Raw genomic sequence first — 20,123 nt, forward strand, 5'->3', positions numbered from 1 at the left:
AACTAACGGCACTTATTAGTTTGCTTTTCCTCATTTATACTGGTCTTAATAATCAGAAATAGGAAATTTTACCACTATTTCAACCATTAGCTGTTTATTACAATGTCAGGATAAACTTTTCTATTTTAAAGGGTACTATATGATTACAGTATGTTACCCATTGCATTAATTTACCTTTTAACCTTTTAACCTTCTTCCATAGATACTTCTCATAATATCTGCTTAATTCTATCATTAAATTATATTTCTCTGAGGTACTCCTCATTTTCCAGTAATGTACATCAGAATTTGAATGTTTTATAACAAGAAGACTCAGCAAGGTGTTACTAAAGTGTTATGGGCCAATAACGCACAAAAGGTCAGATGGGCTTCATCAAAAAAAAAAAAAAGAGAGTGTCTATATTCTGTAGTATTATATTCCACAGTTTCAGGTCCCTATTTCCTTAACCTATGCATTTATATACATGTATATGATAAAGAAGAGCTGATGCAGAAAACTTTGGCTTGATTTTGAACAGGTGAATTATATGTGCATATTGTTTTTTCATTTCCTTATCTGCAAGAGGAAGAACTTATAGACCTTCCATATTTCACAAGGATATCAATAGTATAAAATGCTACCATTTACTTAATATCTATTAATTATCAGGCAGTGAGCTAGGCACACTACATAAATTATTTTTAATTGTCCCCATACCTGAAAAAGTAGGTATTATTCTTCCAATTTTATAGATGAAAAAACAGTCTCAGAGAAATCAGCTGACTTGCCCAAGACTGAAGAGCTGGAATTTAAGCTCAGTCCTGTAATCTTGAAAACTCTGGTCACTATACCATGATGCCTCAGACTATTAACAGATTTAGGTTCCTTAAAAATACCTATCAGATATAAGATATTAAATCATAAAGATGAATTTTTAAACGATAACAAATGGTATTTTATTAAATTTTTAACAAACGGTGTACAACTTAGAAATACTTGCCATATACACCATTCCTATATATTCCTCCCTTTGGCATAACTTGATTTCAATTTTTTTTAATAATAGAGAAGAGAGATAAAAGGAAGAAAGAGGGGCTTCCCTGGTGGCGCAGTGGTTGAGAGTCCACCTGCCAATGCAGGGGACACGGGTTCATGCCCCGGTCCGGGAGGATCCCACATGCTGCGGAGCAACTGGGCCTGTGAGCCATGGCTGCTGGGCCTGCATGGCCGGAGCCTGTGCTCCGCAATGGGAGAGGCCACAACAGTGAGAGGCCCGCGCACTGCAAAAAAAAAAAAAAAAAAAAAAAAAAGGAAGAAAGAAAAGATAACAACACTGTACTTAAAGTACAAGTATTACTATTCTGGGTCAAAAAAATTTCCCAGTTAATCCTTAATACACATATTAAATCCAATGAACTACTATAATTAACTGCCTATTCTCACAAAACTATGTCTCTCAAAATTAAAAACTACAAATGGCCTAAGGATTTCATGAATCAGAAAAATCTAACCTCTGATTAGAACCTCTAAATGTCACTATTTCTCTGAATTTGAAAGGCAACAAGTCTGAATAAAAAGATCATAATTTGCTCTTAGCAGAATCTATTGATTTATTGAATTGTGAGCTTTTCCTCCTAAGACTTTTCAGGTAGCCATGTCAGCCACCAAGATACTGTCTGAAGAAGTCTAGGTATTTAACAAAAAGAAACTGCTGCCAGGTCATGTTTATTTTCCTTAACAAAATACACAATAGAGCACAAAATTCACTTATAATATCATCATTATTTTACAAATATAAATAATGCTCAAAATTCAAGTACAGTCAAGTGCAGAGATAGTTCCTATATGTTAATATGTAAACATAAGCTAATTATATATATCAGGTACCTCTGGCCCAGGTGCAAAAAAAGAGACGTCAAAAGTAACACTGGGGCTTCTCTGGTGGCGCAGTGGTTGAGAGTCCGCCTGCCGATGCAGGGGACGCGGGTTCGTGCCCCGGTCCAGGAAGATCCCACATGCCGCGGAGCGGCTGGGCCCGTGAGCCATGGCCGCTGAGCCTGCGCGTCTGGAGCCTGTGCTCCGCAATGGGAGAGGCCACAGCAGTGAGGCCCGCGTACCGCAAAAAAAAAAAAAAAAAAAAAAAAAAAAAAAAGTAACACTGCACTTGACTGTTCGACTGCATTCTTACTGAGAATTCATACCAATGCCTATATTGTTACTGTAATAACTTTCATACCTCTTAATATAAATGCCTAAATAGACATTTTACCCCCTGGAAAATATCTCAAGAGTTAAAATTCTATCCATTTTAATGATGTAGTATTAAAAATCCTAATCGAGTTTCATTCCTTAAGACAAATGCTATTAGAACTTATTCCTAACCAAAGTTCTTCCTATGTCAAAATGGATAGTATTTACAAGTCACAAATAAAAAACAAAACTGCTATCATATTTGTTTACATTTAGAATGGAAAAAAATACCTAAAAGCTGTCTAAACAGTGTGGGTTTTATACATTAAAAAGGATTTTACTTTACTGATATCACTTGCTTTTAATTTTAATAGCCAGTAGACCTAACTTTGACATATTGAAATAGCTAGGCAATCTGAAATTCAGATGACATCAAGCATGTCTTTAGAGGGGGAAAAAAAGAAGAAAGCACCACCTAAGAAAGCAATAACTGACATCAACAAGACTACAAATATCCAGTTGAAGGCACGTGGAAGCATTTACTACATTGTCGAAGATTCTCCACTTAGTTCAGGATTAGGAATAGCATCAGCTCTGGGAACTGTTGATTTGGCTTTATTCATTGAGGTTTCCTCATTCTCGGTCTCTTCTTGCTTCTCCTCTGGTTTCTCTGTGCCAGATGCTTGTTCAATCACTGGGTCTGTCTCCTCTGTATCCGGTATTTTGTCATCTGTCTGCTCTGTACTGTTATCTAGAACATCTTGTTCTTCTAAAGATTCTGAAAAGATAAAGAGTCAAGACTTTAGGTATACCCAAATGTTAAAACTACTAAATAAGATAAGCACATGCAAACATGGACTAAGAAACAGTAGAATGGTCTAATATTAACCTTAAAATCTTAAAAAACATGTACTTAACTCCCTACAGCATACCATATATGAATTGGTATGAATGAAGGAAAAAAAATTGGGGGTAAAAAACCCATAAACATACTTTTACCTAAAGACCCATAGTTCATGAAATATATGAACTTTCATAATATTTAAGAACTTCAAGATGGATTTGAAAGTTGAATGTCCAAATATATCAAAGTCCCAACAGAATTATGTGCTATAAGACAACAGCCCAGCAAAAACAGCAAATGTATTAACTCCCAGATTATGTTCCCTGAAGGAACTGGTCTCCCTTGCGTCCAGGCAACGCTGTGACCAATGTGTAAATGTGTACCTTTGTGTGTGTGTATGTGGTGTGATTTCCCACACTGATTTACATCTCTATTATCCATGACTGGGGAGGTCTGGATCCACCTTTTCCAAAGGCATGACAAATCTTTCCTCATCCCTCTGCAAGACAAGTCCTCAGGATTTAAACCTCTGGGTCAGAATATGCTACATACCTTGAATGCTAGGGAGAGAAAGGGAAGGGTCTTTTGCCCCTGTCTCCACAGCAGAGGCCAAGTAAGGGTCTTGGTTCCTACCTGAAAACTTACTCCCTTCAAACTCTCTTCTGAGTTTCATTAAATTCAAATCTCTTAATAATAATTTAATAATAACAATAATAACTACTTTAATTCTTTAAAGTTTATAGAAAGGGATAGGAAAGGGAATGACAGGAGCAGAAAGCTTTGAGCCACCCAATTTCCAAATCAAAGATAAAAACCTAACTTTGAGGTGTTTCTTTGTTTTGTTTTTGTAATAAACAGCAACTAATATTATTGTTACAAGAAATATGGTTAAACTACATCGGCTAAGCAAATAAGCCGATTTTCATACCATCACAGAAGATCCCTTGCAATAAACTATAAATGTTAATGATTCAAAAAATCTGGAGGAAAGGTCAGTCTACACTAGTAAAAAGTTCTAGTTTTGTTCCTTATATAGTACAGGCCAGAATTTTGCTAAATAAAATTAATTAATAGTTCTGCAAAGAAATTATGTGCTATATGCACACATATTGACATGGAGGTCTTACAAATTCATGGTTTTATCATATCAGTTTTAATAAATACAAATTATCTATATATCACACACTCTATGCCAAGAGTCGAAAAATATTTTAAAAATTATATTTAAAAAAGATATCTTAGACTCGTTTACAGAATTAATTACGATCTCTTTCTCTCTTTTTATATATAGAACAAAAGGCCAAAATTGCATAGTTAGGGACATCCAAGTTAATGAGGTTTTACTGTATGAAAATTTCACATGCTCACAAAAAGTAGTGAGGAATGTTCACGTCACAAAAATGCTAGTTTTATCTTAAAAGGAACTTAAAATGGCACTGCTGCACCACTTGGAATCTTACAAAAATCCAAAGCAGAAAAGCAGTAGGTCATTTGAGTTGTGTTACTTGAATGTTCCAGCGCTCAAAGAAAAAGCAGAAAGTGAAATGAAACTCTATGGACATGTACAGATCATTTCTGCTATAAGGGCAAGCAAGCTCTTCAGTGGAAAATTTCAGGAGTCACTAACCATTTGTAATTCTACCTTCACATATTTATCCAGAGTAGAATTTTAAGAGTCACGTTTTTCCACAACTCTCTGGCCATAGAGCAAAACTTACTTGCCAAGAACTTTACAAGTGGTTATAATTTAGTAAGCCCTCCAATAAAGTCACATGAAATGAAAAAAAAAAAAGCTCAAAATTCAGGACTCAACTCATCAATAAACGTGCTTAGGTGAACACAGGCCCACATAGTTTGTGATATTCTGTTTGACAGATTGCCTCAGTACTAAACTTAAAACAGGAGAGGTATCAAAGTTCATGATTTATTGTATTAAAGCTCTGTGGTGTAACTATTTTCAGAAACAGATACATCCCCAGTCAAATCCAATTTAATTTAAAAATTCTGGGATCTTAAAGAAGTAGTTAATACAAAGAGAAGAACTATAATACTTAACTTTTTTTTTTTTTTTTTTTTTGCATTACGCGGGCCTCTCACTGCTGTGACCTCTCCCGTTGCGGAGCACAGGCTCCAGATGCGTAGGCTCTGCGGCCATGGCTCACGGGCCTAGCTGCTCTGTGGTATGTGGGATCCTCCCGGACCGGGGCACGAACCTGTGTCCCCTGCATTGGCAGGCGGACTCTCAACCACTGCGTCACCAGGGAAGCCCTAATACTTAACTTTTTAATGTCTATAGAGATGAATTCTAAGAAATACCACGTGCTATCATAATTAGAAAATAGCATTATATACAAAACTTGCTCATCAATACTGCACTGTATTTCAGAAAATATATAGAAGACTAAAAACTGGTGAAATGATGAGTAGGGCTGGAGAACAATCAAAAAGCCTAGTAATGACTACTTTTCTTCCCCCAGGTTAATTTTTAGAAAAGTAATTTTAATAGCAGTTAACACTACAAAAATTTGGTATGTGTCATAGTGTCTATAATGCAGATATCAGCTAGTCTAAACGACATAGATATTCAGTGTCTGGATGCCAATGCCACTTTGTGAGAGGTCATCCCAATAAGCTTGAAGTAAACTAGGTGTGCAAGATTAACAGAGAATTAATTACATATCAGTTTAATAACTAAACCACAGAGCTTTATAACAAGTTTATTAAATATATTTCAGAAGTACTTACTTTATTTCTGTGGGGGGGGTATCATTTGCCTATTCTAATAAAAACAGTGAATTTTTTCTGTGAAGTTTAAAATAGCTTGGTGGTATAAAATACATTACAGTATATGTCAATATTTGGGCATAAAATACCAAAAGAGAAACCAGCTTTCATGTTCACACTAATAAAACAGGCCTACTCTCCCTGTGCAGCACCAGTTTAAGACTAAGATTGATGCAAGTTACATGAATGACCTAATTCAATCTGTAAGAAAATTTTATAATTTGACATCTGTAATGCCAAGAAAACAACAGATCACAATGTGATAAAACAAAAATTACCCAAGGGATTTGCTCCTTACCTGACTCCTACCCCTGCCCAATTCCCACCCCAATATCCTTGAGAGAGAAGCTTTTTCCACAAAATTGTAACAACTGGCTTCCACTTGTCTGGGCAAAGCTTCAGTTCAGCTAGACAAGAGCTCAAACTCGTAAAACTGAGTCTAACTGTACAGTGAATACCACTGCCTCACCTGTAAACCACACACATGCAAAAACATCTAAGAAGATCACCTTACCTTTAGGTTTTTATTCTAGCTCTTAAAAGGATAACTTTCTAAGAAGATTAAAGAATAGTCTAGCAAAACAATTTCATATATCTCCAAAAGAAACACATAACTTCCACAGCAAAATACATGATTCTGTTTAGATTATACCTTCCAAAACCCCTCATATTTTAGTGATTTAGATTCTTACTTCTTATTCCTTTTTACAATAACTTAAAATTTTTTTTGCCTTGCTAACACATCAGTACCTGCTATATGCATAGACCATAAAACTTACCCAAAGGAAATTTGTTAAATTAAGATGGACAATTTGTCTTTGAACCCACAGATTTTAAACAAACAGTTTTTGCAAGATTTTTCTGCCTTAAGAAAAATGGCCAACTTATACTTAAGGATCAAAGACATGAATTTCATCCCAAAACTCAACTCAATGGTTCAACAAACAAAATTCAAATAAATGATAACCACTTATGAGAAAACAGCTTATCTTAAACACACAGAATGTTGTGTAATTATTTACCACTGGTGAACAAATCCATTAGATGAGACTTTAGAATGTCATTATTAAGTAATAATGTAAAACTATTAGGTGAAGGTGTTTTAGAAAAGGGAATCAAAAGGCTAAAAGATCTATATGTCTAAAACAAACATGCAAAACCATACTACAGGCAAGTTTACATCTTGAGTAAGCTATACATAGCTAAATATAAATAAAGGTATAAGTTTTTTTGATCTGATAAATACACAGAATTCAATAAAATTTATATTATCAAATAGTTCAATTTCCTAGAGCATCATAATAAGCAATACTAAAAATAGAATTTTCCCTAGTTCAACATAGGCTAATGGTAACAGTATATTGCTTAAAAGAAAGGAAGAGCAGAAATCAGATCAAGATAAATTTCACCTTATATAAATATCACTATTTTTGATAGTACTGATTAGATGCCACGAGTTTTATTATTAGCAAGTTATTGCCAGTTGAATAAAAACTATATTCTACTAAAATAATTACATATGATCTAGCCAAATATAACTGAACAATGAAAACGATATTAACATTTTTCAAACATGCTAACTCCAAATCACTTTACTAAAATACTAACAGTGTAGAACCCTTGTACTCTAATTATTACCATATCTAACAAAAAGAATGCTATGTATCAGTTATTTTGGAAAATACATTTTTAAAAAAAGCAAAACTGATAAACCCACTTTAACATAGCTTAACAGAGACTCAAATATTACCGTACTATTCATTTCACAGTAAAAGAAACCGAGGAACCAAAAACCAGTTCATTAGTTTGCCATACCATATCTAGTATGCTTTTAGATAAAATGACAATCCTAATATCTTGCTTTCTCTGATAGTCTATTACCAAAGCATCTGTATACACAGTTCTAGAAAAAATACTAGGAATTCAAATGAGCAATTAATGGGAGGAATTTCTTCTAGGTCTCCTTCTTTGATGAAAACTTTCCAAGGTTTCATATGATGTTCTAAAGAGTGGTCCAAAAATTTCAAAAGCCTTGTGCCTCATCCTAAACGCAAAATCTTCCAGTAGCAGGATCAAGACAAAACTTAATTTCAAAGTCTTGCATCATAAATTGAAAAAAAAAAAAAGGTTTCTTCTATTAACTCTAGATTTATATAAATGGTTGTGGAATATTTTTTGAAAAAAAATTCAGATGGAAGAAAGTTACCTTTTGGTTCCATCTGTAAATTCAGTAATGCAATTTCAAGGAGCTATTTCAATACTTTAAAAAAATATAAATATTAAAACAGGAAAGTTTTTCTTTCAGACCTCAAGTTTCTATGTCAAAAGTGTAGAAATCAGCAATCTAAGCCGTTAATCACATTGGCTGTCAGCAGAGAGAGTAGCTGATTGAGATGATATGCTCCTTACTTCATAGTTCAATTTAATCATAAAGGTATGCTACCAGCATTCAAATGAATGCAGCTTCATCCGTTCATCAGAAATACTTCCTGTCGTTTACTAATAGAATCCAGCTTGGAATTGGTAACTGTATATCAACAGTGTTGAGACAGGAGTCTTCAAAAAAATTTTCAGTCTTCTGGAAAGCCAAAGTAGTAAAAAGGTGCTCATAATAGCCATTTTGCTGAATCCAAACAGAAGAATGAAGAAGCTACTACTCTACAGACTATCTTAACCAAATGGAATCGCTTCAGTTTCTAGCACTGTGGAACTATCAGACCCTGCCTCAGTGTCTTTAGCTATTAACGTTACCTTATTAGGGTTGACTTTGAGCCAGTTAGACTTCATTCCAGAGATTTCTGACAGAAAATGAGACATCTGGGGTATTGCTCCTCCTAGATTAGATGAGAAGGAAAGGTATAGCTGGGTGTTGTTTTGCTAACTGTGCATCTTGACCTTAGCAGAAGATATAAAGTATGGGACTCATTATCAAGATATCTATTTTGTTGGCTGTTTTTTCTTTTCTTTTGTCCCAACTATTGGCTTTCAAATATTCACTTTAGCTTTCATAAGCAAGGTTACTCATGGAAAGTACTCCAATTTTTCCTCTAGGCATCTTCAGTACGGAATTCTTTAATTTTCAGTTCCAAGAGGCTTGCAATGGCAAAGCAGATGATTTGCATGTGACAGCATGCAGCTCAGAGCATGACTTAAGCAAAAGAAAAAATCTGATATTGTGTTTGGAGTCGATGTTGCAGACTTGGAGAAGACGGATGCACCGATTCAGTGTTGGAAGTACAGAGGCCTCTTGTCATGGCTATCTGTATTCAAATTCACTTTGATATTTGTTAGTAAGCCAAAAGCCAAGCCCAAGTCAACACAAATATTTTAGGTTCAGTCTTCGAAGTTAAAAAAAAAAAAAAAAAAGATACTCAAAGTTTCATACTAAACTTTAGATACATGAAAATTTACTGCCTCATATATTATTCTCAGTTTAAGCACTTTTTCTACTACTCAGTGATTTTATAAAGAAATCAAATATATGTAGCTGATCATTTCAAGAAGTTAAAAAGATGCATATTGACTACTACTTAAACTATGTGAACTAAACTTCCCATATGGATTTTTTTTCTGTACCAGGTAAAGCACCAAAATATCAGGGCCTTTGTCATCATTTTAGCAATCTTCATAATTCAGAGCTGCTTAACAAGCAGCTCCTCACCCAATATTAATAACAAGAAATAGCTGGCAATTAATAGTCAGATCTTCCATCTCATCTTTTCCATTTTTTCATGAAACTTCCTCAAGAATTCCTAAAACAGAATTAAAAGTTCTAAAACTCAATGAATCCTGATAACTTCAGTTTCTCTAAAATAAGGTTGTTTTACAACAAAGGCATTCATCAGCAGTGTTAAATCTTGTGGACCTCAATAAATTGTTTGTTTCAAAGGAACACCAGTCCTATCAACACAGTCTTCCAAAAAATGTAAGGCTGACTTTCCAACTCCAAAGTTTCCGGCTTTCGAGTAACTTCTATTCATTGAAATGGTAGGCACAAACCTATTTTTATCAATGTTAATTACAAAGCTTATAAGAAATTTACCCTCATGAGTAGTAGTTTCATAATTCTTATACTGCTTCATTTAAATAAATTGAAAAATAATTTCATGAAAACATTACTAGTTAAATCTCCCAACAGTTATTAAAAGAGGTAACTCCAGGGGCTTCCTTGGTGGCGCAGTGGTTGGGGGTCCGCCTGCCGATGCAGGGGACACGGGTTCGTTCCCCGGTCCGGGAGGATCCCACGTGCTGTGGAGCATCTGCGCCCGTGAGCCATGGCCGCTGGGCCTGCACGTCCGGAGCCTGTGCTCCGCGGCGGGAGAGGCCACGGCGGTGAGAGGCCCGCGTACCGCAAAAAAAAAAAAAAAGAGGTAACTCCATAAATAATATTTACCTAACTATTTCTAGATGCTGCTTAACACAGTATAACCTGTATTTTAAAACTGAAACACATCAGGGGCTTCCCTGGTGGTGCACTGGTTGAGAGTCCGCCTGCCGATGCAGGGGACATGGGTTCATGCCCCGGTCCGGGAAGATCCCACATGCCGCAGAGCGGCTAGGCCCGTGAGCCATGGCCGCTAAGCCTGCGCATCTGGAGCCTGTGTTCCACAACGGGAGAGGCCACAACAGTGAGAGGCCCGCATACCGCAAAAAAAAAAAAAAAAAAAAAAACTGAAACACATCATACCAGTTGCACAGGAGGCCACAGTATCAGAACAACAGCTGATATACGCATGCTGCAAAATCTGATCCATTCTTGTCTAAAACATTATTAAGAGACAAAACTTTAAAATTAACATATTCATACCTTCACTGATCTGGTTCTCTGATGAAATCACACTTCCCGAGGGCAAGGAACCAACTGTGCTTGAGCCTTCCAAAGTCTGCCCCTTCTCAAAACTAAACTCTGGAAGTCTTGGAGCCTGGGGTCTGGTTTTTCTTGCAGGATTCAAGAAAAAACAGTAGGCACAACGAAAAGCTGCAGAGAGTTAAAAAAAACAAAACAAAAATCATAAAACCAAAGAAATTTTAAGGACTAATCAAGTAACTCTCAAGATTACTTTTACAAGCAGTCAAAGAAACCTTCAAAAGTTACTTAGCCCTTGTGAAATTACTCGTGATTTTAATAATATTATGGCAGGTGTTCTAACCAAAGTTTATTTTAAAGCATACTCTCTAATTATTATTAAAATTATAATATCAATTTAAAGCAGAAAAGATAAGCTACATAGCAGGTTAACTAATAGCAAAACAATATTAATAATGATCTAAATGTGTTACAGAAATTACATTTCTAGTCACCGGAATCATTAGGTATCTTAAAATCCAGAATTTTGCTCACTTGACCCAAAAAATGTAGTATGTCATATTTGAGAAGCATAATTAATTTAGTTCAATATTTTTAAGTACTTGTAGCTGCACATAAAAATATTATGAGGAGCTTTAAAAAAATGCTGATTCCTGGACCCCACCCCAGATCAATTAAAGCAGATTATTTGTAGGTGGGACCTGGGCATCACAATTTTTAAAAGCTCTTCATGCGATTCTGATGTACAGTGAAGTTTAAGAACAACTGGCCTAGAGACTTCCCTGGCGGTCCAGTAGTTAAGACTCCATGCTTCCAATGCAGGGGAAGTGGGTTCGATCCCTGGTCGGGGAACTAAGATCTCACATGCCGTACCGCATGGCAAAAAAAAAAAAAAAAAAAGAACAACTGTATACTGTACAAAGAAAAAAACCTGAGTTGTCTTTCCTACTTTGCTCTGTGTTCTACAATATGCCTGAACAACATATAAAGAGTAGTACCTAAAATAAAATGGCATTACATGGGAATTGGCATAGAATGAAATATTTAAAACATTTAAATCTAACTGCCAAATAATTCTTACCAATGTATTCAAATTCTTCTTTCAAAGCCATGCCATTGTGAGAAAAACACTGCTGACATATAAGGGCATACCTACACCAAAAGGAAAAATGAATAGACCAGTTACAAATGGAGATAAAACCCATGGGAGAGGCTATTTCAGCCATCACAGCTAAAGTACACAGTACATAGCATTTAATATAGCTAAACGTGTCATAGTAGATTAGATATTACTTATAAAACAATAAACAATACTCTTTAAACATGCTAACAGTCAAAATTTCAACTATTTTAAAATATGATTTATACATCAAATTAAAAATAAACTAAGAAACACTCAAATGAAAATATTCTTACTAAGTAAGCAGAAACATATCTGATAACAGAACACTTAAATTTTAATGTTTTCTAACATATATTCCTGGGGATGACAGACCCCAAATCTGTGGTCAGATAACACTGGAAAAGATGAAACCTCTTAGAGATTCACAGTATTATTAAAACCTCTGAGATGTCTTGTAGTAAAGAAATGAATTTAATTTTGTTTAGTCCAGTCCAAAGGTTAATTTCTGTACATCATGATTCCTGTATCTATCCCAGTTACACTTAAACATCTTCTGCATTTTCTACTTATGTAATCTTTCTGTTCTCTGCATATGTACTTAACAAATACTTGGCCCTATCAAACAACATACTCTGTTTTGAATAACATATAATTTTTTACATTAACATTAAATTCTAGTCCCTTTATTAAAATGATAATATTAACCAATAACCTTGTCAAATATCTACTCTAAGAATATCCTAAGAATTACTCAAAAGTCTATACTATAATAATTGCTCTGCTCACATCGTACCTATAATCCTAGAGTTATTATAAGGATCAATTAAGATAATAACTGGAAAAACATTTTGGAACTGTAAGTGCCAAATACATGAAATTGTCCTCACTGTTATTAAAATTATCACCGTCAAGTCCAGTACTCACATTCTTACAACCTACCAACTTTTCACTATTTACATGCTCTTCAAGTTCAGAAGAATCAATGAAATGATTCAGTTTCTCTAAAAATTACCTTATAGTATGGTTATAACATAGCAGAGTTACAATAGTTTTTCTGTTATATATAATATATTTTTAAATGTTTTATCTAGATACTTTAAGCTACTACTAAAAAATAATTGAATATGTACTCTTTTGCAGGGCTATAAAATACTCCATTACATTCTAAAATCAGGAAACAAGAACCACAAAGTTGTAGAACATCTAGTACAAGTGCACACACACATACCCTAACCAATAATCTTTTCTTCATTTTCATTTATCTACCACCCTAGTAAACATTACCTGTTCTGTGGACCATCACCAACTAAATATTCAACAATTCTATCCAGAGCACCTCGTTCTCGGGGCAGAATAGGTCTTGCTAAAGGTGGACCAGGAGGATGAAGACCTAGTAAATAAATAAATAAATAAATATATAACTTATATGTATAAAATACATTTAAACTTTAATTCAGTTGCCAAAAACTATCTATGCTTGTCAGAACTTTCAAATGATTTTAACAAAACAAAAATAATATTGTTATTAACCTCTGTATTCAAATTTTCATTGAAAATACTGTACTACAAAAAATATATTTATACATGTGCTATATTAGAACCAGGAACATAATCTATTAAGGAATAAAGCTATGTTGAGTTCTGTACAAATTAATTTTTAAAATGCTCAGACTCTTAAAAGTTTATGTAATAATAAACTAGGGGACTTCCACTTTGTACCACAATAGAATAACCAGGGTCAGATTTAATCTTCCCACCTAAAACAACTAAAATACTGTGTAAAATATGTGATGCAATGGTTTTAAAGACACTGGATATCAGGCAATGTAGGATAAAGATCCCTGAAAGACAAAAAGCAAATAAGATGAGCCTACTGCCAACTGCCAACAGCCAACTGCCCCCAACCTGTTGCCTGGAGAGAGTTTCCAGGTAGCAACTCAGGCAGGGTAAATCCAGGTGAAGTTCATCAGTCTCCTTGAGTTGAGGAGATAAAGCTGGAACTCTGGGGAGGCCAAGACAGGTTGAGTTCACTGGAAGGAGTACCAGAGAGGAGAGAATGCACAGAGCAAGAACACCAAAGATCTGCCCAGGATGCATATGAGGAAGACTACCTGAGGACAGAGAAATAACTGCCCCAAAATACTAAAGCTACCAGTGCTCACATGGGATCAAAAATATCACATGTTCCCACCAGCCAGGGTGGAAAACTTCATAACTCACAGGTCATTGGGTAAGTATTCAGAGGAGCTTTGTATAGGAATATGAAAACATCCTGCACCCAATAAGGTTAAATCTACAATGTCTGACATCAGATAAAAAATTATTAGACATGCAAATTAGCAGGAAAATACAACCCATATGAGAAAAATCAATCAAAAGTGACCCAGAAATGACAAAGATGACAGCATTAATAGACAAATATACTAAAACACTTATTATGACTATATTCCATATGCTTGAGAATCCAGAGGAAAGATTTAATATGTTAAGTAGACATGAAAAAAATTTAAAAGATCCAAATTGAATCTCTACAGATGAAAGCTATAATATCTTGATTAAAAAATCCACAGATGAAATGAATAGCAGTTTGGACATTACAAAAAAAAATTAGTAAACTTGAAGGCAGAGCAACAGAAACCATACAAAATGAAACACAAAGTCTAAAAAGATTTTTAAATGAACAAATCATCAGTGAGTTGTGGAACAACCTCAAGCACCTAGTATACATATAACTGAAGTTCAGAAGAGGAGAGAGAGGGAAAGAAAAATATATTTGAAGAAATAATGCACAAAAATTTTCCAAATTGGATGAAAACTGTAAACAAACACACAGACCCAAGAATATCAACAAACCCTAAGCACAAGAAATATAAATAATATTGTGCCAAGGCACAGCATACTCAAACTGCTTAAAATCAGTGATAGAGGGAAAATCTTAAAAGCAGTCAGAAAAAGATACATTATATACAGAGAAACAGAAATAAGAATGACAGGTTTCTCATCAGAATATAAGCAAGCCAGAAGACAGTGAAACAGTATCTTTAAAGTTCTGAAAGAAAAACTATCAAATTAGAACTCTGTATTAATGAAAACATCTTTTAAAAATGAAGGCAAAATGAAGACTTTTTTTGGACATACAAAACTGAAAGAATTCATCACTAGCAGAACTGTACTACAAGAAATGTTAAAAGAAATCCTTCAGGCAGAAGAAAAATGACATCAGACAGAAAGCTGGATCTACACAAAAGAAAGAGGAGTACCTGAAATGGTTACCATGTGGGTAAATATATAAAATTTATTATTTAAATCACTTTAAAAAATAATCAGTGGCTTAAAGAAAAAGTAATACATGATTTCCCTTCCTGTCCAAAATTTCCCATGAAAGCTTTTGTAAGCCCAAATGGCATAAAGTGAAGAAGCAATTACCTTAGGATACATCTTGCTAATGGATGCACAAAATAAATTGAGATAAAACACAGATGTTCACAGACAAAGTTCAAAGCTATGGCGGCTTGATGCTGAGATGCTGAGTGTAGTTCCCAGGGAAGGAGCTTGGCGGTGCCACTCTTGCTGTTCAGGATGTGCGCTGCCTCTATAACAGCTCACTGCAAAACAAACGCTAAACGCTATTTTTGCTTTCCACCTTTTTTTGTAAAAGTGAAAACCCTCTTCCGATTTCTTTCAGTTAGTGGAAACAGGTACTAATGTAGGTCTTTCATAAAAGCAAAGTGGTGTAAAGTGAACTTTCAAAATGTGGGGATATCTGTAATTTCTTCTGGGGTTTATAATACATATATAAGCAAAATGTATGGCAACAACAGCACAGAGGCCAGAAGGAGAGAAACCTAAGTACGCTGTAGTTAGATTCGTACACTATGTGAGAAGTGGCATCATATCACTTGAGGGGAACTGTGACGACTTAAAGATACATACTGCAAACTCTAAAACGCCTGCTAAAATAACAAAAACAAAAAAGCACTATAGCTGATAAGGCAACCAAAAAAATTAAATGGAATCATAAAAGACACTCAACCCACAAGAAGGCAGAGAACAGGAGAAAGGTAGCAGAACAGATGGGACAAATAGAAAAAAAAATAGCACAATAAAAGATTTAAACTCAAACCTAAACATACTAATCATTACATTAAATGTATGTGGCCTGAACATCCTCACTATAAGGCAAAGGTCGTCAGAATGGATAAAAAAGCAAGACCCAATAGATGCTGCTTACAAAAACCCCATTTTAAATATAAAGGCACAAACAGGTTAAAAGTAAATAACAGGAAAAATATATAAATACACTAACACTAATCAAAAGAAACTTGGAGCACTTGTATTAATAGCAATCAGAGTAGGTTCTGGAGCAAAGAATATACTCAGGGATAAAAAGGGTAATTTCATAATGACAAGGAGTCAATTCATCAAGAAGACATAATAATCCTAAACATATATGTGCATCATAACAGAGTTTCAAAAACTAACAGAACTACAAAAAGAAACAAAGACACAATTATAGTCAGAGATTTCAACAGCATTCTCTCAATAATTCACAGAACAAACAGACAGAAAATCATTAATGACATACAATACTATCTACTACCAACTTGACCTAATTGACATTTATAGCCATTCTACCCAACAGGAACAGAATATATATTCCTTTCAAGTGAACATAAAACATACACTAAGACAAATGATAGTATGAGGTATAAATCAAGTCTCAATACATTTAAGAAGATTCAATAATACAAAGTATGTTTTCTGATAACAATAGAATTAAATTAGAAATCAGCAACAAAAGACATTATGAAAATACCCAAATTTTTGGAGAATAAATAATAGACATATAAAAAAATCCAGGCTTTAAAGAAAAATCAAAAAAGAAATTAGAAAGCATTTTTAACTGAATGAAAACAAAACAAAAAAACATGTCAAATTTATGACATGCACCTAAAGCAATACTTAGAGGAAAACTTATAACACGAAACACTATACCACTAAACACCTACAAAACAGGATAGGCCTAAAATCCATGAATTCAGCTTCCACCTTAAGAACCACAAAGGAAACAGCTAATGAAACCTGAAGTAAACAGAATAAAGGAAATAATAAAGATCAGAAAGGGAATTAATAAAAGAGAAAATACAAAAATAATAGAGAAAAGCTAGTTCTTTCAGAAGACCAACTGAATTGATAAACCTCTAGCCAGACTAATCAGGGGAAAAAAAAACGGAAGATACAAAATACTAACGTTAAGAATGAGACGGACTTCCCTGGTGGTGCAGTGGTTAAGAATCTGTCTGCAAATGCAGGGGCCACAGGTTCGAGCCCTGAACCAGGAAGATCCCATATGCCAAGAAGCAACTAAGCTCGTGACCCAAAACTACTGAGCCTGCGGTCTAGAGCACATGAGCCACAACTACTGAGCCCGTGCGCCACAACTACCGAAGCCCAGGCACCTAAAAGCCTGTGCTCCACAACAAGAAAGCCACTGCAGTGAGGAGCCTGCACACTGCAACGAAGAGCAGCCCCCACTTGCTGCAACTAGAGAAAGCTCGCATGTAGCAATGAAGACCCAATGCAGCCAAAAATAAATAAATGAATAAATAAATAAATAAATTTACAAAAAACAGAATGAGAGAAATGACATAAATAGAGATAGTAAAGATATTAAAAGAATAAGAAGGGGGGCCTCCCTGGTGGCACAGTGGTTGAGAGTCCGCCTGCCGATGCAGGGGACGCGGGTTCGTGCCCCGGTCTGGGAGGATCCCACATGCCGCGGAGCGGCTGGGCCCGTGAGCCATGGCCGCTGAGCCTGCGCGTCTGGAGCCTGTGCTCCGCAACGGGAGAGGCCACAACAGTGAGAGGCCCGCGTACCGCAAAAAAAAAAAAAAAAAAAAAGAATAAGAAGGGTATATTATGAATAACTTTATGCCAATAAACTCTATAAGTTAGATGAAATAAATTTCTCAAAAGACTACCAAACTACCACAACTCACTCAACAAGAATAACATAACTATTCATTTTGTTAAAATTTTGTTAAGAATTTTTGCATCCATGTTCATGAGGGATATTAGTCTGTAGTTTTCCCTTTAAAAAACTGAATTTTTAGTTGAAAAAAAAAACCTTCCACAAAGAAAACACCAGGCTCAGGTACTTTAACCTGTAAAATTTTAATTTATTATTAAGAAATAATACCAGACCACAGGACAGACAGCAGAAGCAAGAAGAACTACAATCCTGCAGCCTGTGGAACAAAAACCACATTCACAGAAAGACAAAATGAAAAGTCAGAGGACTATGTACCAGAGGAAGGAACAAAATAAAACCCCAGAAAAACAATTAAATGAAGTGGAGATAGGTAACCATCCAGAAAAAGATTTCAGAATAATGATAGCAAAGATGATCCAGGACCTCGGAAAAAGAATGGAGGCAAAGACTCAGAAGATGAAAGAAATGTTTAACAAAGACCTAGAAGAACTAAAGAACAAACAAACAGAGAGGAACAATACAATAACTGAAATGAAAAATACAATGGAAGGAATCAATAGCAGAATAACTGAGGCAGAAGAACAGATAAATGACCTGGAAGACAGAATGGTGGATTTCACTGCCACGGAACAAAATAAAGAAAAAAAAATGAAAAGAAATGAAGACAGCCTAAGGGATCCCTGGGACAACATTAAACACACCAACATTCACATTATAGGGGTCTCAGAAGAAGAAGAGAGAGAGAAAGGACGTGAGAAAATATCTGAAGAGATTACAGCTGGAAACTTCGCTAACCTGAGAAAAGAAATAGCCACCCATGTCCAGGAAGTGCAGAGAGTCCCATACAGGAAAAACCCAAGGAGAAACATGCCAATACACATAGTAATCAAATTGACAAAAACTAAAGACAAAGAAAAATTATTAAAAGCAACAAGGCAAAAATGACAAATAACATACAAGGGAACTCCCGTAAGGTTAACAGCTGATTTCTCAGTGGAAACCCTACAAGCCAGAAGGCAGCAGCATGATGTATTTAAAGTGATTAAAGGGAAGAACCTACAACAAAGATTATTCTATCTGGCAAGGATCTCATTCAGATTCAACAGAGAAATCAAAAACTTTACAGACAAGCAAAAGCTAAGAGAATTCAGCACCACCAAACCAGAGCTAAAACAAATGCCAGAGGAACTGCCCTAAGTGGGAAACACAAGAGAAGAAAAGGACCTACAAAAACAAACCCAAAACAATTAAGAAAATGGTAAAAGGAACATATATATCAATAATTACCTTAAATGCGAATGGATTAAATGCTCCAACCAAAAGACACAGGCTCGCTGAAGGGACACAAAAACAAGACCCGTATATATGCTGTCTACAAGAGACCCACTTCAGACCTAGGGACACACACAGACTGAAAGTGAGGGGATGGAAAAAGATATTCCATGCAAATGGAAATCAAAAGAAAGCTGGAGTAGCGATACTCATATCAGATAAAATAGACTTTAAATAAAGAATGTTACAAGAGACAAGGAAGGACACTATGAAATGATCAAGGGATCAATCCAAGAAGAAGATATAACAATTATAAGTATGTATGCACCCAACATAGGAGCACCTCAATACATAAGGCAAATGCTAACAGCTCTAAAAGAGGGAATTGACGGTAACACAATAATAGTGGGGGACTTTAACACCTCACTTACACCAAAGGAAAGATCATCCAGACAGAAAATTAATAAGGAAACACAAGCTTTAAATGACACAATAGACCAGCTAGATTTAATTGATATTTATAGGACATTCCATCCAAAAACAGCAGATTACACTTTCTTCTCAAATGCACATGGAACATTCTCCAGGATAGATCACATCTTGGGTCACAAATCAAGCCTTGGTAAATCTAAGAAAACTGAAATCATATTAAGCATCTTTTCTGACCACAACGCTAAGAGATTAGAAATCAATTAAAGGGGAAAAAAACGTAAAAAACACAAACACATGGAGGCTAAACAGTACGTTACTAAATAACCAAGAGATCACTGAAGAAATCAAAGAGAAAATCAAAAAATACCTAGAGACAAATGACAATGAAAACACAATGATCCAAAACCTACAGGATGCAGCAAAAGCAGTTCTAAGAGGGAAGGTTATAGCAATACAATGCTACCTCAAGAAACAAGAAAAATCTCAAATAAACAATCTAACCTTACACCTAAAGGAACTACAGAAAGAAGAACAAACAAAACCCACAGTTAATACAAGGAAAGAAATCATAAAGATCAGAGCAGAAATAAATGAAATAGAAACAAAGAAAACAACAGCAAAGATCAATAAAACTAAAAGCTCGTTCTTCGAGAAGTTAAACAAAATTGATAAACCTTTAGCCAGACTCATCAAGAAAAA

At 35.1% G+C, this 20,123-nt stretch overlaps 1 protein-coding gene across 2 annotated transcripts in view; it reads right to left on the reverse strand.

Moving 5' to 3' along the window:
- Positions 1-907: 907 nt before the first annotated feature.
- Positions 908-20,123, reverse strand: part of LNPK (lunapark, ER junction formation factor) — an 86,263-nt gene continuing 67,047 nt past the window's right edge. The window contains exons 10-14 of one of the 2 annotated variants that reach the window (XM_082630557.1): positions 13,013-13,118; positions 11,687-11,757; positions 10,606-10,776; positions 2,145-2,948; positions 908-1,913 (exon numbers count right to left, since the gene is read on the reverse strand). In XM_082630557.1, the coding sequence (XP_082486683.1) occupies positions 2,713-2,948; positions 10,606-10,776; positions 11,687-11,757; positions 13,013-13,118 (584 nt within the window). In that variant the 3' untranslated portion in view covers positions 908-1,913; positions 2,145-2,712. Of the gene's footprint in view, positions 1,914-2,144; positions 2,949-8,549; positions 8,633-10,605; positions 10,777-11,686; positions 11,758-13,012; positions 13,119-20,123 lie in introns of those variants that run through there. The other variant, XM_082630558.1, reaches the window with a different exon arrangement.

This window comes from Mesoplodon mirus, assembly GCF_964341445.2.
Source record: "Mesoplodon mirus genome assembly, chromosome: 8".
Classification (NCBI taxonomy): domain Eukaryota; kingdom Metazoa; phylum Chordata; class Mammalia; order Artiodactyla; family Ziphiidae; genus Mesoplodon; species Mesoplodon mirus.